General features: G+C 41.8%; 1 protein-coding gene across 6 annotated transcripts in view; it reads left to right on the forward strand.

The window, feature by feature from the left end:
• STXBP5 (syntaxin binding protein 5) overlaps positions 1 to 20,471 on the forward strand; it is a 385,959-nt gene that overhangs the window by 231,248 nt on the left and 134,240 nt on the right. For all 6 annotated transcript variants that reach the window (XM_083176191.1, XM_083176190.1, XM_083176193.1 and 3 more), the window contains exons 6-7: positions 6,265 to 6,328; positions 15,461 to 15,544. In XM_083176191.1, the coding sequence (XP_083032317.1) occupies positions 6,265 to 6,328; positions 15,461 to 15,544 (148 nt within the window). The remainder of the gene's footprint in view (positions 1 to 6,264; positions 6,329 to 15,460; positions 15,545 to 20,471) is intronic.

A 20,471-nucleotide genomic window follows, 5' to 3' on the forward strand; every position in this document is an offset into this window, starting at 1 on the left:
CTTTACATGTATTCCGTGTCCCCTCCCGGGGCTCGCCACGCTTCGGGCTTGGTGGCTCGCTGCACTCGCCACACTACCTAAAATCAACTCCACGATGACGTGGATAGTGGGGCTATGAAAAGGTCGGAGGACGCGTACCGCCGCCCCTCGCGGGCTCGCTGCGCTCGCCACGCTTCTGGTTTGCGTTGATACTGGGGGTGGCGTGGGGGTGCTTTTAACATTGTAAGCACCCATTACGGTGCTTATACAATTAATAATCTTATAGGGGGGCCATTTAACATTGAAAACACCTATTAGGGTGCTTATACAATTTAAAATCGTATACCATTGTATATGCCATACAATGCGATGGTATACGATTTTAAATTGTATGCCATTGCGTAACATTGCATACCATTGTAAGGCTTATGGTATGCGATGCGATGGGCGCCGTGCTAGGAAACAAGTACCAAATGTTTGTTTTGTGTGAAGATTGCTTATAAGTCTGAATCAGGCCCATTTGTGTCTGAATGTCTTGCCAAGGGATGGCCAATGACGGTACCATCGATGGTTAACTTAACCTCATGGGTAAAAAACTGTTTAATGGGAAACCAGAAGAGAATAGGCTGTTGGTTGTAGGTACTTTTTGTTCCAGCAATGTTTTTAACACTGTGATTGGTGCATGTTTGTTTTCTTTCCTCCAGTGTACAGGGCTGTGGAATGTGATGATGTTTTGGGAATAAAGTCTAACACTCATAAGCTTTACTAATAATAATTCATAAAGAGTGAATGCCCTAAACAGATACTTATCCTGGAGTATGGCCAATATGTAACATCATAAATCAGTGTTACTGCTGGATTTTATACTAAATGCCACATGTGTTGCTGCTGATCAGTGTCCTATGGGGATGTGTTCCATCTTCCATAATAACATGAGTATTCCAGCACAGTGTCTCCCCTAGGACACAGGCAACCTGTCATGCTAGGTATGGATAATTCATTCCTGCCTTACTCATTAGCAGTTGACTGCTTTTCATAGCCAAGGGCATGGATATAGGGGGAGTGAGCTGAGCTACTGTGATTGCTGCATTCTCATGTCAGCAGATTAAGTGGTCAGCAAGGGAAATACAATCTTAAATCTATACTTTAGAAGGGTGACAAGCAGTCTTGATCAGTTGTCCCATAGCTTTAATAATCTTCAGAAAATTTTCTTTGAAATTCAGTAATGTTTCCTTGTATTATGCATTTGTAGATGAAATGACCAAAAATAGCATATGTGTTCATGTGTGATGGTGATGGGGACAGGGGGCACTATATCAGCCCTCTGGCCCATCTGCGAAGGCGCTATTTAGCTTCTAGGGTGCATATGGCCCCTTTTTAGTCGTGTAATCAAAGAATGGATTCATTTTTAAATGCACAGTAAACAGGACTGGGACCAATAGATCCGATCACACAGCATTATTGATAGTGAGTTAAGGGGCATACAGACGTGGTGACCCGGCTTTTTGACTAAATGACGTGCACGATTTAGGACAGTCGCTCCGGACAACTCGTAATGCACACGTGATGCACACCACGATGCTGATCGTGCTGAGCGGTGCTTTGCCTATTTTTAATAGGCAAAGCCCCGTGATCTAGGGAAAGCCAGCGCAAGCACTGGCTTTTGCTGCCGGCGATAGTGGCCCATCACTGCAGGGCATACACACGGAGCGATCGGTGCTCCATTTCTAAGCGATCCAGTCAGATTGCTTGGAAAAAGGTCTGAAATCACCAACAGGTGTATGCCCCTTTATTTTGGTGATCTTGTCACCGTAAATATTTTCATACAGTGATGGTGGAGGTAGTCCTGTTTTCTCAGAAAATGTCACCATAAAATTATATATATAAAAAGGTACTTGTGTAGTTTCACGGTGCCAGCATGGCGCCATGCGTCTGAGACCCCTTGCGGGGCTCGCTTCGCTCGCCCACGCTGCGGGCTCGGTGGCTCGCTACGCTCGCCACGATATCTAAAATCAACTCCATGCCAACATGGATAGTGGGGGTATGAACTATCCATGTTGGCATGGAGTTAAGTTAGTTTATTTTAGATAGTAAAAGTAATTTACAGCAAACACATTTCCTTAATTGGTACTTATGTAGTATCTGGGCGTCCGATTTAGAAATCGGATCGCATTGCATGCGACCAAATCGTATGCGATGGTCAAGATTTTTCCATAGGATTCAATGTTAAAATGGTCTGAGTCCATTTTAACATAGAATTCAATGGGAAAAAGGGATCATTTTCCTTTTCCCACTATCCAAGTGGGCATGGAGTTGGATATAAACCTGTGGCGAGCGTAGCGAGCCACCGAGCCCGAAGCGTGGCGAGCGTAACGCGCCCCGCGAGGGGACACAGAATACTTTTTAAGAAATATGCGTTCGCTCGCCACGCTTCGGGCTCGGTTGCTCGCTGCGCTCGCCACGCTATATAAAATAAACTCTATGCCCACTTGGATAGTGGGGAAATGAACAGGACCTTCTTAACATTGAATCCTATGCAAAATCGCATCGCATCGCATCTGATTGTATGCCTTAAGGCAGGGGTTCCCAATCTTTTTTTTAATCACGGCACCCTAGAGTATAAGATTTTTTTTTGCGGCACCCCCAGGGCAATATTATTTTAATTAGATTGGATTTATATGCGATTCTTAGGGTTACAGTACTTCTTTATGTTATCTATCCATCCATCTATTCTAAATGCTGTATATCCGGGAGCCCATCTGTATAAGACATTGGCGCGCACTTGCCTTTTTGTCTTGTTTTAATTGGTTGTGTAGATCTTTTCCCCATGGCATGGAATTTGTATATAGTAGGTTAATCTCTGGGGTTTCCAGACGCTGGGTCAGCGGGGTTTAGATGGACCATGTTATGGTCACACAGGGCGCCATAGTCAGATGGAGAAACTGCACGTTCCGTAGGGCTGGTGCAAGTTGCAGTGTTGCGTTTACAATCTCTTTGAGACCTAAATGAACCATCTCAAGAAACTGCAAGTAGTCGCCTCAGTTTAGATTTAATTTATTGCGGCATTAGCCGAAAACGCAGATGCGGCTGAGTCAAAAGCCTCAGAATCAGGCCCTCAAGGTGTCAAATATCTGTATTTGTGAAGCCATGTAGAACTCTGCACAGACGTCCATATTTGTGCTGAACTAGAAGGGTGACATCACACCATGTAATTTGCACTTCAGGTATAGAATTAGGCAGCTTTGTTATCAACACTTACTGTTAACATATAATACAGAACCATAGGGAACCACCTCCGCCGGGTCGCATCTGGGTTGAATCTGGGTCCAAACACCCGATGCAACCCGGCGTTTCTGTGTAAAAGTGGTATAACAGTTAACCGGTCCTAGAACAGTCCAGGGTCACTCGGATGTCCCAACAGTCGTGGCCCGGGATTGACTACCCCCTTAGGCTTAAAATATACCATGCATGAAAGTATTTGTCATATTCCTTTAAACATGCATTGAGCTTAGGTCACTATTCATATGCTGGCAAAAACTTTGTGAAAATGTAAGAACAGTCACTATTGTTATTGTTGTTTTTTTTGTTGTTTTTTTTTTGGAGGTTTCTAGATTTATTTTCTGTTGTGTTCAAAGGAAGAAAAATATAAAGGAAGAAAAAGCAGTCTGTGTAATGCCCTAAAGTTCTGTTCTGATATGCTACAACAGTTTTTGTAGCTTGGCAAGCTTTTCTTAAGCAGAAAAAGATGACCAAGTGATATGTATCCAGCAGTGTCTGTCAGGAAACTAGAATGTGTTGTGACAATGACAAACACGAAATGGCGGCCTAAACAGATAGGACAAACATGCTTACTTTAGCCTGATTCAACAGCAACTAATGCGAGACAGAGCATGCAGACAATAGTATTATATTGACAAGCTGCGTCAGAAATCAGAAGCTCATTAAGTTAGTGAGGATTGTGCAGCCGGCCTCTATAATTTCTGGCTATATGAATGGGTCCATAATTTCGGCATCATGAGAACTAAATATTTGAATGAAATGCAGGTCTGCCTGCTGTGGTCCAATAAAACACATCAGTATGAAATCATTGCAAAGAAAGAAAGGATTATTAAACAATAATTCAGAGATGTACACTAATGTTACCCCCTGAATTTGTATGGAGATGCCCGCCTGTGGTTTTTGCATGTCCCAGCGGCTGTGTACAAAGACTTGGTATTGGTTCTAGATCAGTCGGTTACAGATTAAAAGGTCAACGGTGTTTAGATAGTCAGTCAATAGGTCAACACCGAAAGGCTGACATGCACATAGTCCACATTGATAAAGGGCCGTCATGAACAAGGTATTAGTGGAACCGCGTCTATGGACGTAGTCCGTGACCACAACATACCATTCTTTGTCACCTACTTACTGATGTTGCATCTCCCTGCTGCATTTCATCATAGAGTAGTAAACAACGGGACGCACAAGCAACACAACTCAGGCAGAAAACATTGGAACGCTTGCATCTAGCATCAAAGTGACACCCACCTTTGAATCGGGCCCATGTGTTAATGTAAATATACTGACCAAGTCCTATGATGAGTACAGTGTTTTACAGTCTCTAATTTATTTGGTTCTTTCATACTTATATTTACATCACTCCAGAATAATACAGATGTTTGACATACTGTAGTGTGTATATTCTGTGCTTTCTGGACCTGATGCAGAGTTTATACTGTATTTATTATTTATGTCAATCTGCGATGTTTGCTTGTATGCAAATCTTTTTCTGTTATGTCAATCTCCGTGCCCACAAAGCTACAGCATTGACTGTCATACTGCTGGCGATTTTTTGGGAGGTGGCAGAGGCCAGTGACTACGTCCTTGGATGCAGCTTCCCCATGGCAGTCAAAGAAAGCAATTTGCAGGTCCGCGAATTGGGGGATGGGCTAAAATGCCGCTAAATGACGCTATTTGCGTAATTTTAGCCCTGCACCTTGCTGTGGACCTGCGAAAACTGGGTATTTTACCAATTTTAGTACAGCATGGAAAGGGGGTGCGGGGGCTGGGTGGGCAATGCGGGAGGATTGCCCACCTTCCCGGGAGAGTAGGCAAGCCTGGGCAAGAGACCATGGGGGAAATTTACTAAGACGGGAGTTCTATTTCACATGGGATGTTGCTATGGGCAATCAATCCGATACTCCCTATTATCTTCTAGAAGGTGCTAAATAAATAAGTAGTACATTCTGATTGGTTGCCCATAGCAACATCCCATGTGAAATAGAACTCCTATCTTAGTTAATTCCCCCCAGTAGCTGGTAAGAAAGAAAGAGAAAAACAGTAGTAGAAAAAGGGAGGTTACAATGGTGACGGGTGTAAGAGAGAGAGTGATAGAGGGGGAAATGTTCCAAACCTTCGAGGAGATAAGGTAGAGATGTTGTCCATAGCAACCAATCAATTAGCTTCTACTGTAATTATTATTTTCAGACTGTGCTAGACAAATGATAGCTACATGCTGATTAGTTTCCAATGGGCAACTTTGCCTATTTTACTCTTTCGATTTGTTACTTCTCGATCAAAAGTGAGGGAGAGATTGCTGTAGAGAGGAGAAACGAGAGAGTGAATTGCTAGTAGAAGCAAAAGGAGATCAAATCAAAGCATATGTTAAAATCAAAGTATGGCCTTTGCATGATTTGTATCAATGCACTCTGTACTGGGTGTGGATTATTAGACAGTTAATAGGCTCACAACAAATGTCGACATGCAATAAGTCAATATAGTCAAAAGGTTGATACACAAAAATGTCAACATGAGGTTTTCCCTTTTTTTTTTATCAATGTCGACACCTGTCAATATGGACCCTCAATTAGTGTCATGCTTACCCTCAAAAGGCTTACATCGCTGGCAATGCTTCGGGCCTACCATTCTCAATTGCACTCTACGTGGATGGCAAAGTATGAAAAAGTCCAAAAATCTAAACAATTGTAAAAAACCCATGTCCACCTTTTCACGTGTTGACCTTATGATCATGTCGACATATTGTGTATCAACCTATTGACGGTCTATCTAGACACTGTAGATCTATCAACCGGAACCACTCTATATCGTACCTGTATTTAAATACAGGTACTAGCTGTGAGTCCTGACCAGAGCTCTGTTGGTTAGTTTAGCCTTTTGTGTATTAGAAATGCTCATTTGATATATTTAAATATGCAAATTATTTTGTTATGCATAATAAGTGATTACCTTAACATTCCTCTTTTTACCAGTTTCTCTAACCTTTTTATATTCTCTTTTTATTTTCAGGTCATCCAAATCACACCCAGGACCAGTTGTCCACATAAGTGATAATCCGATGGATGAAGGCAAGGTAGGTGACGTATTGTTTTCCTTTCATACATTGGCATAGAGAAAGAAAAACATTTCATATAGTAGGCATACCAAACAGATTACTTGTTTTATAATATCAACAGTACTATTTTTATTTCCAGAAAGCTTAGCAAAATGCTATAAAAGTTTGGGACAAAATTCACTGTGCAACTCATTGGGCAAGCCTGTGTTTCAAATCACGCCCATATGTGCAGCAGCCAATTACCAATAGGCCCCAGTATGCTACACTCTTTTAACACCCCAGGAAAATCAGGACTGCCCCACAAAATTCAGAGGCTGCTGGAAAGTAGGAGCATGATGGCTTAAGTGCTCTGAATAGTGAAGGGGAGGCAGGGGACCACACTACTACCTCTTATTAGGTAATAATTAAATGGTAATGGTAAAAATTAAAATCGAAAGTTATAAGCTGTATATATTTAACTACATTGTTACTTTTAAATGTGGTGTGTGGTATGTTATGTTGACATTCCGAATGACAACATCTGACATGTCGATATTGTGCATGTAGGCAGTTAGCAAGTTTTTTTCTTCTATTAGAGCTCTAACCATAGCCTAACCCAATTATCCAAGCCCTATAATGACAATGTCATGTAATTCCCCTTTCACATCGCAACTAATTACCGTGTATAAGCCAGTTTCTTGCCGGCTCGAACCAGGTAATTAGTGCGATGTGAAAGTGGTAGCAACACGGTAATATGAACCGGTAAGAAAACAGAGTTCTTACCGGTTCGTTGCCATGTTGCTGTGCAGTGTGAATGGGATAACCAGGTCGAGCGACCCGTTTCCCATTCACACTATGGAGGAGGCAGCGCTTGGAGCAATGCCAGCTCTAAACGCTACCTCCTCCCTGATGACACGCCGTCTCCCCACCGCGCCCCCGGATGATGTCAGCGAACCGGCAATAATGCCAGTTCGCTGAGGGCATGTGAACATCCCAAAATGCAAGGTCGTGCCGTGACTGAACCGTTTCAAAGTCCCAGTGCGACCCTGCATTTCGCGATGTGAAAGCAGTATCGATGTCATCACATTCATTGCTGACATTCAGATCATGTCGACATTCTGAACACAGTAGCCATTAATGAATTCGGAATACAGTAATGGCTACGTACCGTATATGCTATGTTCTGAAAGCTGTACATTATTCTGTTTGCTAATGGGTTTAAAGCTGTGAAAGATTTTTGTTTCTTTCCCCTTTAATATCCCACAGAGCAGAGCATAAATATATAACACCGAATGTGTACAGGCCAAGATAACTAATTACAATGAGTCATAAAAGAACTGCAGTATATTGGGAGAACATAGCATTCTTGTTAATGCCTGTTCCATACTTTCTTTGTACCTGAAACAAACAACAACAGTGTAGAGTGACTAATAAAATAAAATAAAAATCAGTGTAATTTAACTCTGCCTGTCGTACACCATGTAACAATGTTACTCTGACTCATAACACTATTCTTAATAAAAATTAAAAAAAAAAGCACTTGCCATATTAGGAAATACCCTTTTATGATTTGTGTGAAAAAAAGTGTCATTGCTATTGCAGGACTTTAGATGTACACCTACTTTGGGGTAATTTACCACGGTCTAATTGATTCCCCATGGCAATTAAGTTAACCTCCGGCAGCACTTATCAGAGATTTTTATTATGCGTCTGAACAGATAACAAAAAATATATCTCAATACAGGTTGAGTATCCCGTATCCGAATATCCGTTATCCGAATTATTCCGAAAACCATACATTCCAGAAAGTGAAAAAACTCACTGTGGACATTTGTAACAGCACTACTGAGGACATGATATGTAACTGGTACTATATATGTACAAGAAAATGATTGTTTGGCATTCAAATTCACTATCTGAGATAGTAAACAAATTTTGTTTCATGTTTTGAAACCTTGTTTTTTGAACAAATAAAATATATTTGTGTGCATTTTATGTGGTTGATGTGTCTATACAGCATAAATGCAAGATACTTCAAAATACAGTATTGAAATATTAAAATATTCCGAAATACGGAATAATCCGTTATCCAAAATTCTCCTGGTCCCGAGCATTTTGGATAAGGGATACTCAACCTGTAGCTCTTGGTTAATAGATGGCACTATCCAGGGTATGCTTGAATCTGTGAACTCTTCCCAAATTCTCGGACAGATTTATTAAGCTTAGTAAAGTGATAAAGGAGTATATTCAATTGATGTCGAAACTGCCGTTTTCGACATCAATCGACATCAGTTTTCTACGTGAATAGATCGGAAGGGGTTCAGATCTATTCAATGCTAGCTGTTACGACCTGCTGAAAACCAGGTGGATTGACGAAATAGCCACTAATACACCTGCTTTTGACGGGAACATAGCCAAAACTGAAAGGTTTTGGCCATGTTTGCAGCAATCTCAATCCGACATGAAAAGATGAAGAGCAGCAGCTCACTCTGCCCCGTCCCGGCTCCTGCTGCCTCCCGCCACCTCCCGGCCATTTGTGCCAAATCCCGCTCACCTGGTCCCTGCGCCGGCCGCGTGAGCATCAATCAGCTGCCAAATCTAATATCTGGATTTGCCTGCTGCATTGAATAATGAATGCTGGATCCATTCCGTCAAAAGAATTTCGGAATAGATCCGGCATCAATTGAATATAAACTGTACAAAGTGTCCGTAGATAACGCACCAACAAATCAGCTTCGAAATGACAAGTTTCAGGCTGGATTTGAAAAATGACAGTTTATAGCTGATTGGCTGCTGTGTTATCACGGGACACTTTATCACTTCACCAGGCTTAATAAGACTGCTTAATAAATTAAAATCCAGTAATATGTTAACGGGTGTTAAATAGGGGGTCTTGTGAAAAAGGGCCTGGAATGTAATAGTCTGAGGCAATAAAGCCTGAGACTATTATGCTACCAGCCTTTTTCACCCCTGTTCATGGGGTTTAATGGATTCCGCCCTAAATACTGAAGCTACATTTTTTTTTATTACCCTAATTTTTAGGCTGTTGATTGTACACTTATTAAAGTAGGAATACAAAGCAGTAAGAAGTGAAATTGTAATTCATTATAACTTATTATCAATATTTAGAATACATTTTGCGGATTTTTAGTAATAGTCGAATAGCCATAAGGCTCCCGCAAATCTGGTCCCCTTCCCGGTCCCCGGGAAGGTGGGCAAGTCTTCCGAATCAACGCAGGTATTGATAACAGTAAACACACTTTTACCTCATATAAGGCCAGATATAATAATACAGAACTTCCATTAGTTTTCATTCACTTAGGGTAGTGAAGGATCGAGATATTCAGTATTTCAGGATAATCTATTTAGCTATTGTAACATCTAACAGTGGTAGAACAATCATATATATATATATATATATATATTTGCAAAGAGAATATGGAGGTGCGCTAGCTAAACTGCCTGGGTTCTTTAAAAAGTCGGTACTTGTTTCCTAGCACGGCCACACCGATTTACATCGGGGTGGTCGTGTCTGAAAAATCGGGTCGATCGCATCGCATGCGATTTGGTCGCATGCGATGCGATCGACGCGACCGACCCGATTTTTTGATTGAATGAAATGTAAATCGGGTCCCTGGGACCCGATTTTACATTGGATTCAATGTAAAATATTCCCTAGACCCCCAAATTTAACGACGTAAACCCCACCCCACGATAGACGCCAACCCGAAGCGTGGCGAGCGCAGCGAGTGCGCGAGGGGCGGCGGTGCGCGTCCTCCGACCTTTTCATTCCCCTACTATCCACGTCGGCGTGGAGTTGAGAATAGAATAGTGTGGCGAGTGCAGCGAGCCACCGAGCCCGAAGCGTGGCGAGCGCACGCGTATACCTGTGAAGTTATACGCGTCCCCTCGCGGGGCTCGCTGCACTCGCCACGCTTCGGGCTCGGTGGCTCGCTGCGCTCGCCACACTATTCTATTCTCAACTCCACGCCGACGTGGATAGTAGGGGAATGAAAAGGTCGGAGGACGCGCACCGCCGCCCCTCGCGGGCTCGCTGCGCTCGCCACGCTTCGGGTTGGCGTCTATCGTGGGGTGACGACGGGGACATCTATAATGTGAAATGGGTCATATTGGCCCATTTCACATTTTTCACATTTTTTTAAAGGTGAGATGGACTTAATCAAGTCCATCTCCTCTTGTGCCATTATAATGGCACAAGACCGACGCGATCCTCCCGATTTCAATGTTAAAAAATATTTTAACATTGAAGCCTATGGCAAAATCGGGGGCATCGCGTCGGTCGCGTCGGGACCAATGTTAATGGTCCCGACCGACGCGATGCCCCCGATTTTGATCCTTTGCCGGCAAAATGGACCTGATTTCAAAGGAAATCGGGTCCATCGTGTGGATCGTGTACCTTAACTTAAAGGTACACGATCCACACGATTGTGGCCGTTCTAGGAAACAAGTACCAAAAAGTCCAGTAGTGGGTACTCATGCAAAAGCAGTTCATCAGACAATGTTGTCCTTCATTTTCCAATTAGCACTAGATCACTGATTTAGCTGACCGCTGCTTCCAACCTGGATAGGGTCCTGGGATCCAAGCAGAACCAGAGAAGGGGATGGAAGGAAGCGCTATATAGTGCAATATTATTTTGATAAAAATAATTTTATTCTATGCACATAAAACTGAACCAACGATACACTGCTCGTACCATTAGGTTCCTCAGTGTGGGCTACAAATACCACATGGGGTATAAGATAATAAGACCCGGTCACCGTCTGTCCCTGATGCTGCCTCCTGGCAGGGTCCGCTCTGTCACCTTAGCGACACTTAAGAAGCCCCTTATATACATATATCAATATAGCATTTAGATAAAGAATAACTGTAAAAGGTATGGCTATATATTTTTGACCTGTGTCCCAGATTGTTATATATATGTGTAGAAACTTTATACCTGTAAAAAATCCCATTGAAGGGTTGTAGTTGAATATATTGACAAACCGCCAGCTATGTATGATGGATTTGACTGTATATGAAAATCGCCTGGTGTGTACTTGACCAGTTGGATAAATTGCCTGCTATGTACTTTGATCTTTTAGAAAAATTGCCTGGTGTGTATGATGTAGAAAACCTGTAAAACCTCGCTGACCCAGGATATGGAAAAATCATTAAGAAATCCATTGCTTACAGGTGGAATGGAAATTGCGGAGGTGCTCTGCCTTTATTTTGAAAATATTCACACCAAAAAATATTAGTGCCCTGTTTTTTGATAATCCCCTATTCCAACTAGTATGCACTTTATAAATTATGTCCCGCTTCCTAGTCTTTATGTGTTGTTAAGTTTATATGTGTTGTTCAATGTTTTAAATTTCGATCTGGCTGGAATAGCAGTCACAGGCTGAATATTATTTGAGCCGTAGTCACTTTTAAATAGATTGAGCCGTGTCCTGAGTGAGCGGGGTTAATACACCAGCTGATGTTAATTGTTTTGGGTAGAAATAGACGAAGGTAGCGTCAGGTAAGACAGCCCACTGACGAAGCCACAGGCGAAACGCGTTTGGGCGTGTCTTACCTGACGCAAATTGACACACCAAGTCTGAAGTCCTGCTGCGTGGAAGCTAAGGGGTACGCGCTGATCTTCAACCGTGAAGTGCTGGGAGCGCTAAGGTGACAGAGCGGACCCTGCCAGGAGGCAGCATCAGGGACAGACGGTGACCGGGTGACCGGGTCTTATTATCTTATACACCATGTGGTATTTGTAGCCCACACTGAGGAACCTAATGGTATGAGCAGTGTATCGTTGGTTCAGTTTTATGTGCATAGAATAAAATTATTTCTATCAAAATATTATTGCACTATATAGCGCTTCCTTCCATCCCCTTCTCTATAGATATATATATATATATATATATATATATATATATATATATATATATATATACTCCAAACAGATGTACAGCACTCCAGCTTCTTTGAAGAAAAACTTTTATTAGCTTTGTAGCTTTAGCAACGTTTCAATACGATTTACGTGGGAGAGTACGTGTCTCAGGAAGAAAAGACTGCAAAAAGAGATTTTGTCATATCTTTGTCTAAATTGGATATGTTTAAAATGAGATATTTCTGGTAATCCAAGCATTGGAAATAGTTGACCATGATGAGGCAGTAGGTTCTGGAAGAACCAAGTATAAGAAACAAATTCTAAATGAACATTAGAGATTAATGGAGAGAACTTTAGATAGGACGTTTGGTGTGTGTGTGGTAAGCAAATGATTATCTAGAGATGATCTGAAGAGTTTGCTAAATACTAGGCGGCCCCATCAGGCCCTTAATAATGAATTGGCCCATTATTTAAAACCTGCAGAAACTAACATTTGTGAAGTGGACCCATTATAGATGATGTATAGTCCCCTTAGAGAGTTAACTAAGATACTAAAACAGCTAGACAGAGGCTGCCATTAACAAAAATGGCTCTTTGGGTGTCTTTGAGTTAAAGTCTAGAAAACACAGCCCTTAATCCCTGAAGTGGTCCAGCTGTAAGTGAACTGTGTCTGCTGCTTTGCTTACCGCTGATGTACCATCACATGTATCATCTAATAAATGAATTCATATGTTTGGTAAGTGAAGATCATCCATATTCCTCAATGCTGACGTCAGCTATGAATAACAATACAACACTACATTCTCTCCACTAAATAGAAATTAAAGCCTTTCACAGTGTAATTTGAACATCTGCTATTCACTGATATGATTGTGCACATTTTGACCGTTCACTCAGAAGCAGCTGACGGGGGGAAAAAAAACATTTTCTGGTGCCTATCTCCTAGGGAACATTGTATTGTAATAGGCCATGAAAAACTCTCTTCTTTTCTGGGTTGTATGCATGTATCACTTTTCTATGAAGTGGAATTATCCTGTTAAAAATGTTCTGAGCAGATTGTACAGTATGTCTTTGTATTTCAAGTTGTAAAATCACTATTTAGTAGTATTTGTTTTATGTGAAGAGGTTTTTCAAAAGTAGCAAAATGTTTCTGCTCAGTTAAGTGAGTGCATTGTGGGATAATTAGATTTTTCATGGACGCATGCGTCCTTAGGTTATATTTGCAGAGCAGCATTGTAAAAGTTCCTTTCAAGTTATCTGTGGCAATGTGCTCCAAATTACCACATTGAGGACTTTCATACAAGGATGTGATCCATTGCCAGTATGTGTCAGATGCAGGGTTGCCTACCCTCCCAGAATGGCCGGAAGGGTTGCAAAAATCGGGTCCCCCTCCCGGCCTCCTGGAAAGGTGGGCAACCCTCCCTGTTCCCGGCTATCTCAAACCTGACAACAGCGTTTAACTAACCTGCTTGGCCGATCTCCGATGCAGGGGCGGGGCTAAAGTGACAGTTGCATCATTTTAGCCCCGCCCCTCGACAGTGATCGGAAAATTGGGTAATTTTCTATCATGGGGATGGGGCTTAATGATGTCACGCACAAGCCCCGCCACCCGAACGCCTGCTGAAAATCTCCTCTCCGGGCTTCTCCTGGAGAGGAGATTTAAAAAGTCAGTGACTCTGATCATTGGATCATTTCGATTGCCATGCAGTGGGTATGACACCCAAAGGTGACAGGTTCCCATAAAATGCCAACTCATCTTCTTGCTCTGGTCTTTTGGGCATGTGTAGTGATACCACCATACGATTATACTTTGGTGATTACTGAGCATATGCCTGCATCATGCATTCTTAGAAAAGTTTAGCTGACACTTCTTCCTCCATCTTCCCCACCCCAGGATAAATATGTCCGTCCACCGAAACAATACATTTCTGCCCCTTTTCCCATGTACAGTACAGTATGACCAGATGTTAAAGTACACTAGGGCTAGTTTTGTTTTACGCATGTAAAACAAAAAAATAATCACAGTGTAGTGTGACGGACTTCTATAAAAAGTTATTTCTTCTAAAGACCTTCTGTAAGACCTTCTTTTTGACAGATGTTGCCATGCTCAACTTTGTTTCAACGCGGCTTGATGCTTTGTGTGCCAGGCTGCAACTAATCGTAGCTGGCGATTGTTCCAATAATTCCATTGAAGCAAAGATGAGCATATCCACATCACTATATGTGATTATTCTTCCACATTATAACAGTTTGGGGGCATGGTCAGCAATGTCGACAAGTAGTAGATGGACCCCTCAATGCTGGAATTGGGTGATCAAAATGTGTGAAGTGCCACTTAAAGCATATTACAGAGGCCGACAATTGAATTGTAAACATGATGGTTTGATATCGTACTTCATCGAAGTGCAGGATTTACACTTGTCGATCTTCCGGTGTTGTGATGTTGTGGTTAAGAAGTACATTGTGTTGTGCACCATGCCATGATACTGCAAACCAGCTGTATAGAAGTCAAGTTCTTCACTTTTCCTGCGGTGCGTGTACCCCTAGTTACAATACTGGATTATGTATCTGACCAAAGTAGTACAGCAATTTCACAATCCACAGGCTCTACTCACAGCATTCACAGCATCTCCTGCTACACGTTGGGGTCTCTACTGCTCATCAGCCCTCTCTCTCATTCCCTTCTGAATACCCACGATCCCTCGCTCTTTATTTTGCTGCTGCTACATTTATATGCAGGGACTTTCCTCTCCGTTAGTGATAATGTGGGTCAGTTTCTTGGTTTATATGGGAATGTTCCCTCGCTATTTAAACTCAGTAGTGAGCTGGGGATCACAAGACATTTTGGATGGCTTATCATGCATGAAATCACTTTGCACATGCCCGCAATGCGGTCACATCTGGAGAGGTAGGAGGCATATGCGCCTTAAATAAGTCTTATCATTTGCCGGTGGTATGGGGCAGAAGCAAAACTGATTAAGGTGATATATGTGGCCAGCACTTGTGTGTGGTAATCCTTTTGTAATGCACCATTGCTGGCTGATATTTGAACGAGTCGTTTTGGCGTGTATTATGTTTTCATGTTCATATTTTTATTTTCTTTTGTTGAGTGTAAATGACACACAAATTGTGATAATTATATTATATTTGTTCTTGTGTCTCTAAGGTATGGGAAGTATAGGCTTTTGTTGTCTCTAATGTTTTTATATTATTTGTAGGTACATGACCAATATACTGAAGTCCACACTGGTTTCAGTGAAATGTTTAATGTTAGTGTTTTGTCTTTCAGCTCCTAATTGGTTATGAGAGCGGTACAGTAGTGTTATGGGACCTCAAATCAAAGAAAGCAGACTACAGATACACCTATGACGAGGTAAGATACTTGGTATTACTCTTACCTATGGTATCATTGTGGGCAGGGATAAACTGGGCTGCCGGAACGTGCCGGGCATGCGTGTGCTGCCTATCCTGGCTTGCAGGAGAGAGGGGATAGCAGCATGTGATGCCCCCCTCTCCTGGACCCAATTGGTGCACAGAGAGAGCCGCCAGACCCACCGCAAGTCCAGCGACTCTCTCTGTACACTGATCGGGAGGCGGAGACTCCACCTTGGTGTAACAAATTGGCCCACCTGGCCATCGGCCCCTCTGGCATTTGCCAGAAGTGCCAGATGGACAGTCCAGGACTGATCGTGGGAATACTGGCGTTTGAATTCTAATCAAGATAATTACGTTTACAATCATTGTTAGGACTCTAAATTGTCTTACCTTTTTCTTCCTTATGTGAAGTGCTTCAATTTTGGTACTGTACATTAATTCTTTACATACTAAGATATTGGCAATAGGGTCTGGTCCATTTTCCAGCCTGAATTATATAACATTACAATGTCATTTAGAGGAGTGTGTAGTGGAAGTTATAATGGGAAGGGGGCACTGTAATGTTGCACAATATGAACTGAAGGTCACTGTAATGTGTCATAATCTGATCTACTAACTGTATGTGGGGAGCACTATAACGTTACATAATGAGAGCCGGGGCACTGTAATGTGGCAGAATATGAAACTGATGAACTATTGTGTGGCTTAATATGAACTGGGGCACTGTAACATAGCATCATTTGAACTGAAGGGCACTCAAGTGGCACAGTATGAAGATGGGGCACTGTAATATGGCATAGTATGAACTGGGGACACTATCTCATATAAGAATTAGGGATACTATGTGTCATCATGTAAACTAGGGAAGTACAATGGTTCATTAAATAGGGCACTTCTGTTGGACATACTCATGTTACAGAAAAGGAAATAGGGCACTACTATGGGGCATAATATTAATAACTTCTGCGTACATGTGTTTCTGAAAAATCAATGTGAACGAGGCCCATTCAGTATTTTGCTGTGGAGCCCACAAGGTTCTGGTTACACCCGTGGCTAAGACTTTATGTAAATATGCTTCATGACACAAGCTTTTCACCCTCTTCTGGTGACGATCTGTAGCACATACCTGTGCCAGCCTTGTCCAGTAGTAACAGGCAAATACCCAGATAAAGTCATACGTTAACAATCTACAGAGAAGTGTTCTCCCATGGCTCCTCTTTCTTCTCATTTACTTTTCTAACTAGACCTAATACTGTTTCTGTTTTACTATAGAACATATATATTGTTGTTCAGAGCATTTACAAGAATATTTCCTTAGGTACCCATACCTCCCAACTTTTTCATTTGTAGAATAGGGACACTCGCGCGGCCGAAAAGGGAGTGTGGCTTATGCAAATGAGGATGTGGCTTATGCAAATCAGGCCACACCCCCGGTTTTCAGCGGGACATTCCCGCGTTTAGCGGGACAGTTGGGAGGTATGCGTTCCTGTAGGTCCCAGCTGTCACAGAGCGATGCATGGCCTGCTTTTATTATATTCTACGTTCTTGACTTTAACATTGCAGCACATCATACCACTTCATAACATGTTTTTAGTGTAATTCTGGTGCAAAACAGCAGATGGTGACTTTAGCTACTTGCAAAAAATAAAAAATAGTTTGGCTATTATTTATTTATTAACATATATTTATATAGTGCCAGAACATTTCATTGTGCTTTTATTTGGTAGCAAACACAGTAATAAATGACAGAGAGGGGAGGGGAAGCTGTTTGCAAGCTTCCAATTTATGGCATAATAGGAGTTTAATATATATAAAGAGTGCTACATATTACACATTAGTCCAGGAACATTGCAAAGAGGGGTAAGTATTTGATTCTTGGATTGTTAGTTACTATGGTCCTGATTCAGATGAGGACTAAGGGGGGGTATGCAATGTGCCGCTGCTATTTCCGACGTGGGAAATAGCGGCGGCTCCCTATTCAATGTTGTCTTTAGAAGCTGTCGGGCCCGTTCTGCCGATAACAGCCGTGGATTGTCGCGATCCCGGCTGCAGATCTCCAATCCACGCCCCCTTTGCGCCAAGCGGCAGGCGGGACATGGAATCCCGCCTGTCGTTCTGTGGTCGATCAGACCGCAAAATGGCCAGGATCATGGCTGTTGGCAGGGATCGACAGCCGTGATCCCAGATTGCATTCCCCCCTATGTGGCTGTACCATGAGGACGTGCAGGCTGCCCGTCGCAGAGGCCAGGAAAACAATGTTCTACCGGGATCCCTGGCCTCTCTCCTCCACCTAAAAGGCAATAACACGCCTCAATTTTGACATAAGGAGGCCATTGTCACCTCCAAGCAGCATCGGACTGTCAATCACTGACTCTGTGATGCTGTTCCTGATGTCTACATTGCAACACCCAATCCGTGTGCGCAAAATGGGTCCTGCGTATGTGCAAAATACGGAACATTAGCACTTTGTGTTATGAGTCACAGCGATGTCTGGACCTGAATGGGGGCCTATGAGCAGGTGACTTCAACTTTGGTAAATGGCAGGATCCATGCAGACAAATGCCACAGAATTAGGGCTCAGAGCTGCGAATTGTGAACACTGTGACATTATGGCTTATTCCCTCTTCTTGACCTCCAAAATATAATCTATAAGAAAAATAAAGGGAGAATTCTTTAAATCCATTTTTTGGTACAAATAGGGAATTACAATTTTACTAACGTTGTACAATTACTTACCCATATTGAAAGGGCTAATGGGTGTATTAGTATAGCAATATAAAAACAATTAGACTATGTTGTGCTGACAGTATCTTCTAGTTTGCAAGCAATTAATTTGCTATTTATGTGAGTGTTATTATTATTATTTTAAGTCTTTTTCTCAGTTTTACTGTTAGGCCTCTGTTTTATTATATGAGATTCAGTGAGGAACATTCTCTGGGAATCTTCGCTATCAAGCAGTGTATCCAGTCTTAACACTGAATACTTACTGCTTAGAAGATAACCCCTTTAAGCAGAAAATGCCAATTGGGGGATTAACATCTGGCAGCTAATACTCCGTCTGTTAAGTAACAGCACAGGAAGGTCATGTGAGGAGACGACATGTACATCTGTCATTAGCCCACTCCCCACTGACTTAACTTTTCCTAATGTTTTTTATCCTCCATCTGAAACCATTACTACAATTTCCACAGATGGTTTAATCCCACTTGGTTTACTAGCTGCTACTAATAATGTGAAATGGATCTTTGGATTGCAAAAGTCTCAAGCTTTCATCTGCGTGTTACCTTCTTTCAGATAATCTGGTACAAAATTCAAATAATAATAAAAAAAAAGTCTTCTGATTCCTGGACAGTGGCAGTTTAAATGATTAATATATTTTCTTTATAGTGAATGCAATGCCTTGTTTGTTGTGGTGTGGATTAGTAGGATGCATAAGATGCATATTGACAAAAGGTCAACACAAGCAATACGTCGACACAGGAAAAGATCAACTTGCATTTTTCACTTGTTTTGGTGTCTATGTTGACATCTGTCAACATGGATCCCCAATTAGTGTAACATGTACCATCGTATGGCTCATTTCGTTCACCTCACTTCGGATGGCACACTTTACCGGTTTCAGTTGTAGTCCATGTGGATTGTAAAGTATGAACACATTTTCTGATGTCAAAAAAATAGTGAAAAACTTACTGTATATCAACCTTTTAGCCATGTCGACATATTGCTTGTGTCGACCTTTTATTAATTTTGGCCTTTTGACATGTCGACATTTTGCCTGTCGCCCTAACAACTGGAAGCAGTTAAATTATACGAACAGAAAAGAAGGATATCTAGATTGTATATTGCACTTGACTACACACTAGTTTGGTTGTTCCACAATTGTTACTTAGGTAATGTATATTGATTTTACATTTTGATAATACAATTATAGTTATAATTGTACTTATTATTATTATTATTATTATTATTATTATTACAAGTTGAGTATCCCTTATCCGAAATGCTCGGGACCATGAGCATTTTGGATAAGGTATTTTTCCGTTTTTTGGAATCATTTTTTTTTTTTAAACCTACTTACCTGTCCCCTGGTGGTGCCCCGATAGTCCCTCGGCATCCAATGTGTCCCCCGGCGTCCACGGCTCCAGCGGTCCCAGGAGTGCATTGTGCAAGTTCCCACATGTGCCGGTGACGTCCCTGTCGCGCGCGCACTCGCGCAATGCACTCCTGGGACCGCTGGAGACGGCGGAGAGGATGCTGAAGGCCTGCCCTGGACCCTGGACACTTGGTAATTTAAAAAAAAGGGTCAGGGGGAGAAAAAAAAATTGGAAAAATATTTGGGGAATAATTCGGATAATAGATATCCGGATTCGGGATACTCAACCTGTATTATTATTATTGGAGTTGAGTAGTTTAGATTACCCTATTTCACGATGCTCATGGAACAGTCACTAAAGGATAGACTTACAGTATTCCCAGTTTTACTGGTAATGAAAGGATGCTGAATGACAAATAAAGTGATTAAAAATGTTTAGTGGAGCAAGTCCGATAACATGAAATATCTCAAATATTAACCCTTTAAGTGCCAACATTGCTGTGAGCGATCCTCCAAAATATCCGCTAGTTAGCTCACAGCAACTGTTCTTTTAGTACAAGTAAATACTGTACAACTACAGCCAAGTCAATTCATTGAAGTTTAATTGAAGTTTAGTTAAATATTGCACCCAAAAAAAGAGCAGTCGCTGTATAGGAAGTTGGCATTTTTAACGGATATTTTGAGGATCTCTCACAGCAATGTTGGCACTCAAAGGGTTAACAAAAGGGTCTGCTTAGCCATTTTCACAACTATTTTGACACATTTCCATGGAATACTCAAAGGCTTAAATATAACATTTAGGAGTCTATTTTTTATATACCTGTACAGGTGC

This window comes from Crinia signifera, chromosome 3 (assembly GCF_055691185.1).
Source record: "Crinia signifera chromosome 3, ASM5569118v1, whole genome shotgun sequence".
Lineage (NCBI taxonomy): Eukaryota > Metazoa > Chordata > Amphibia > Anura > Myobatrachidae > Crinia > Crinia signifera.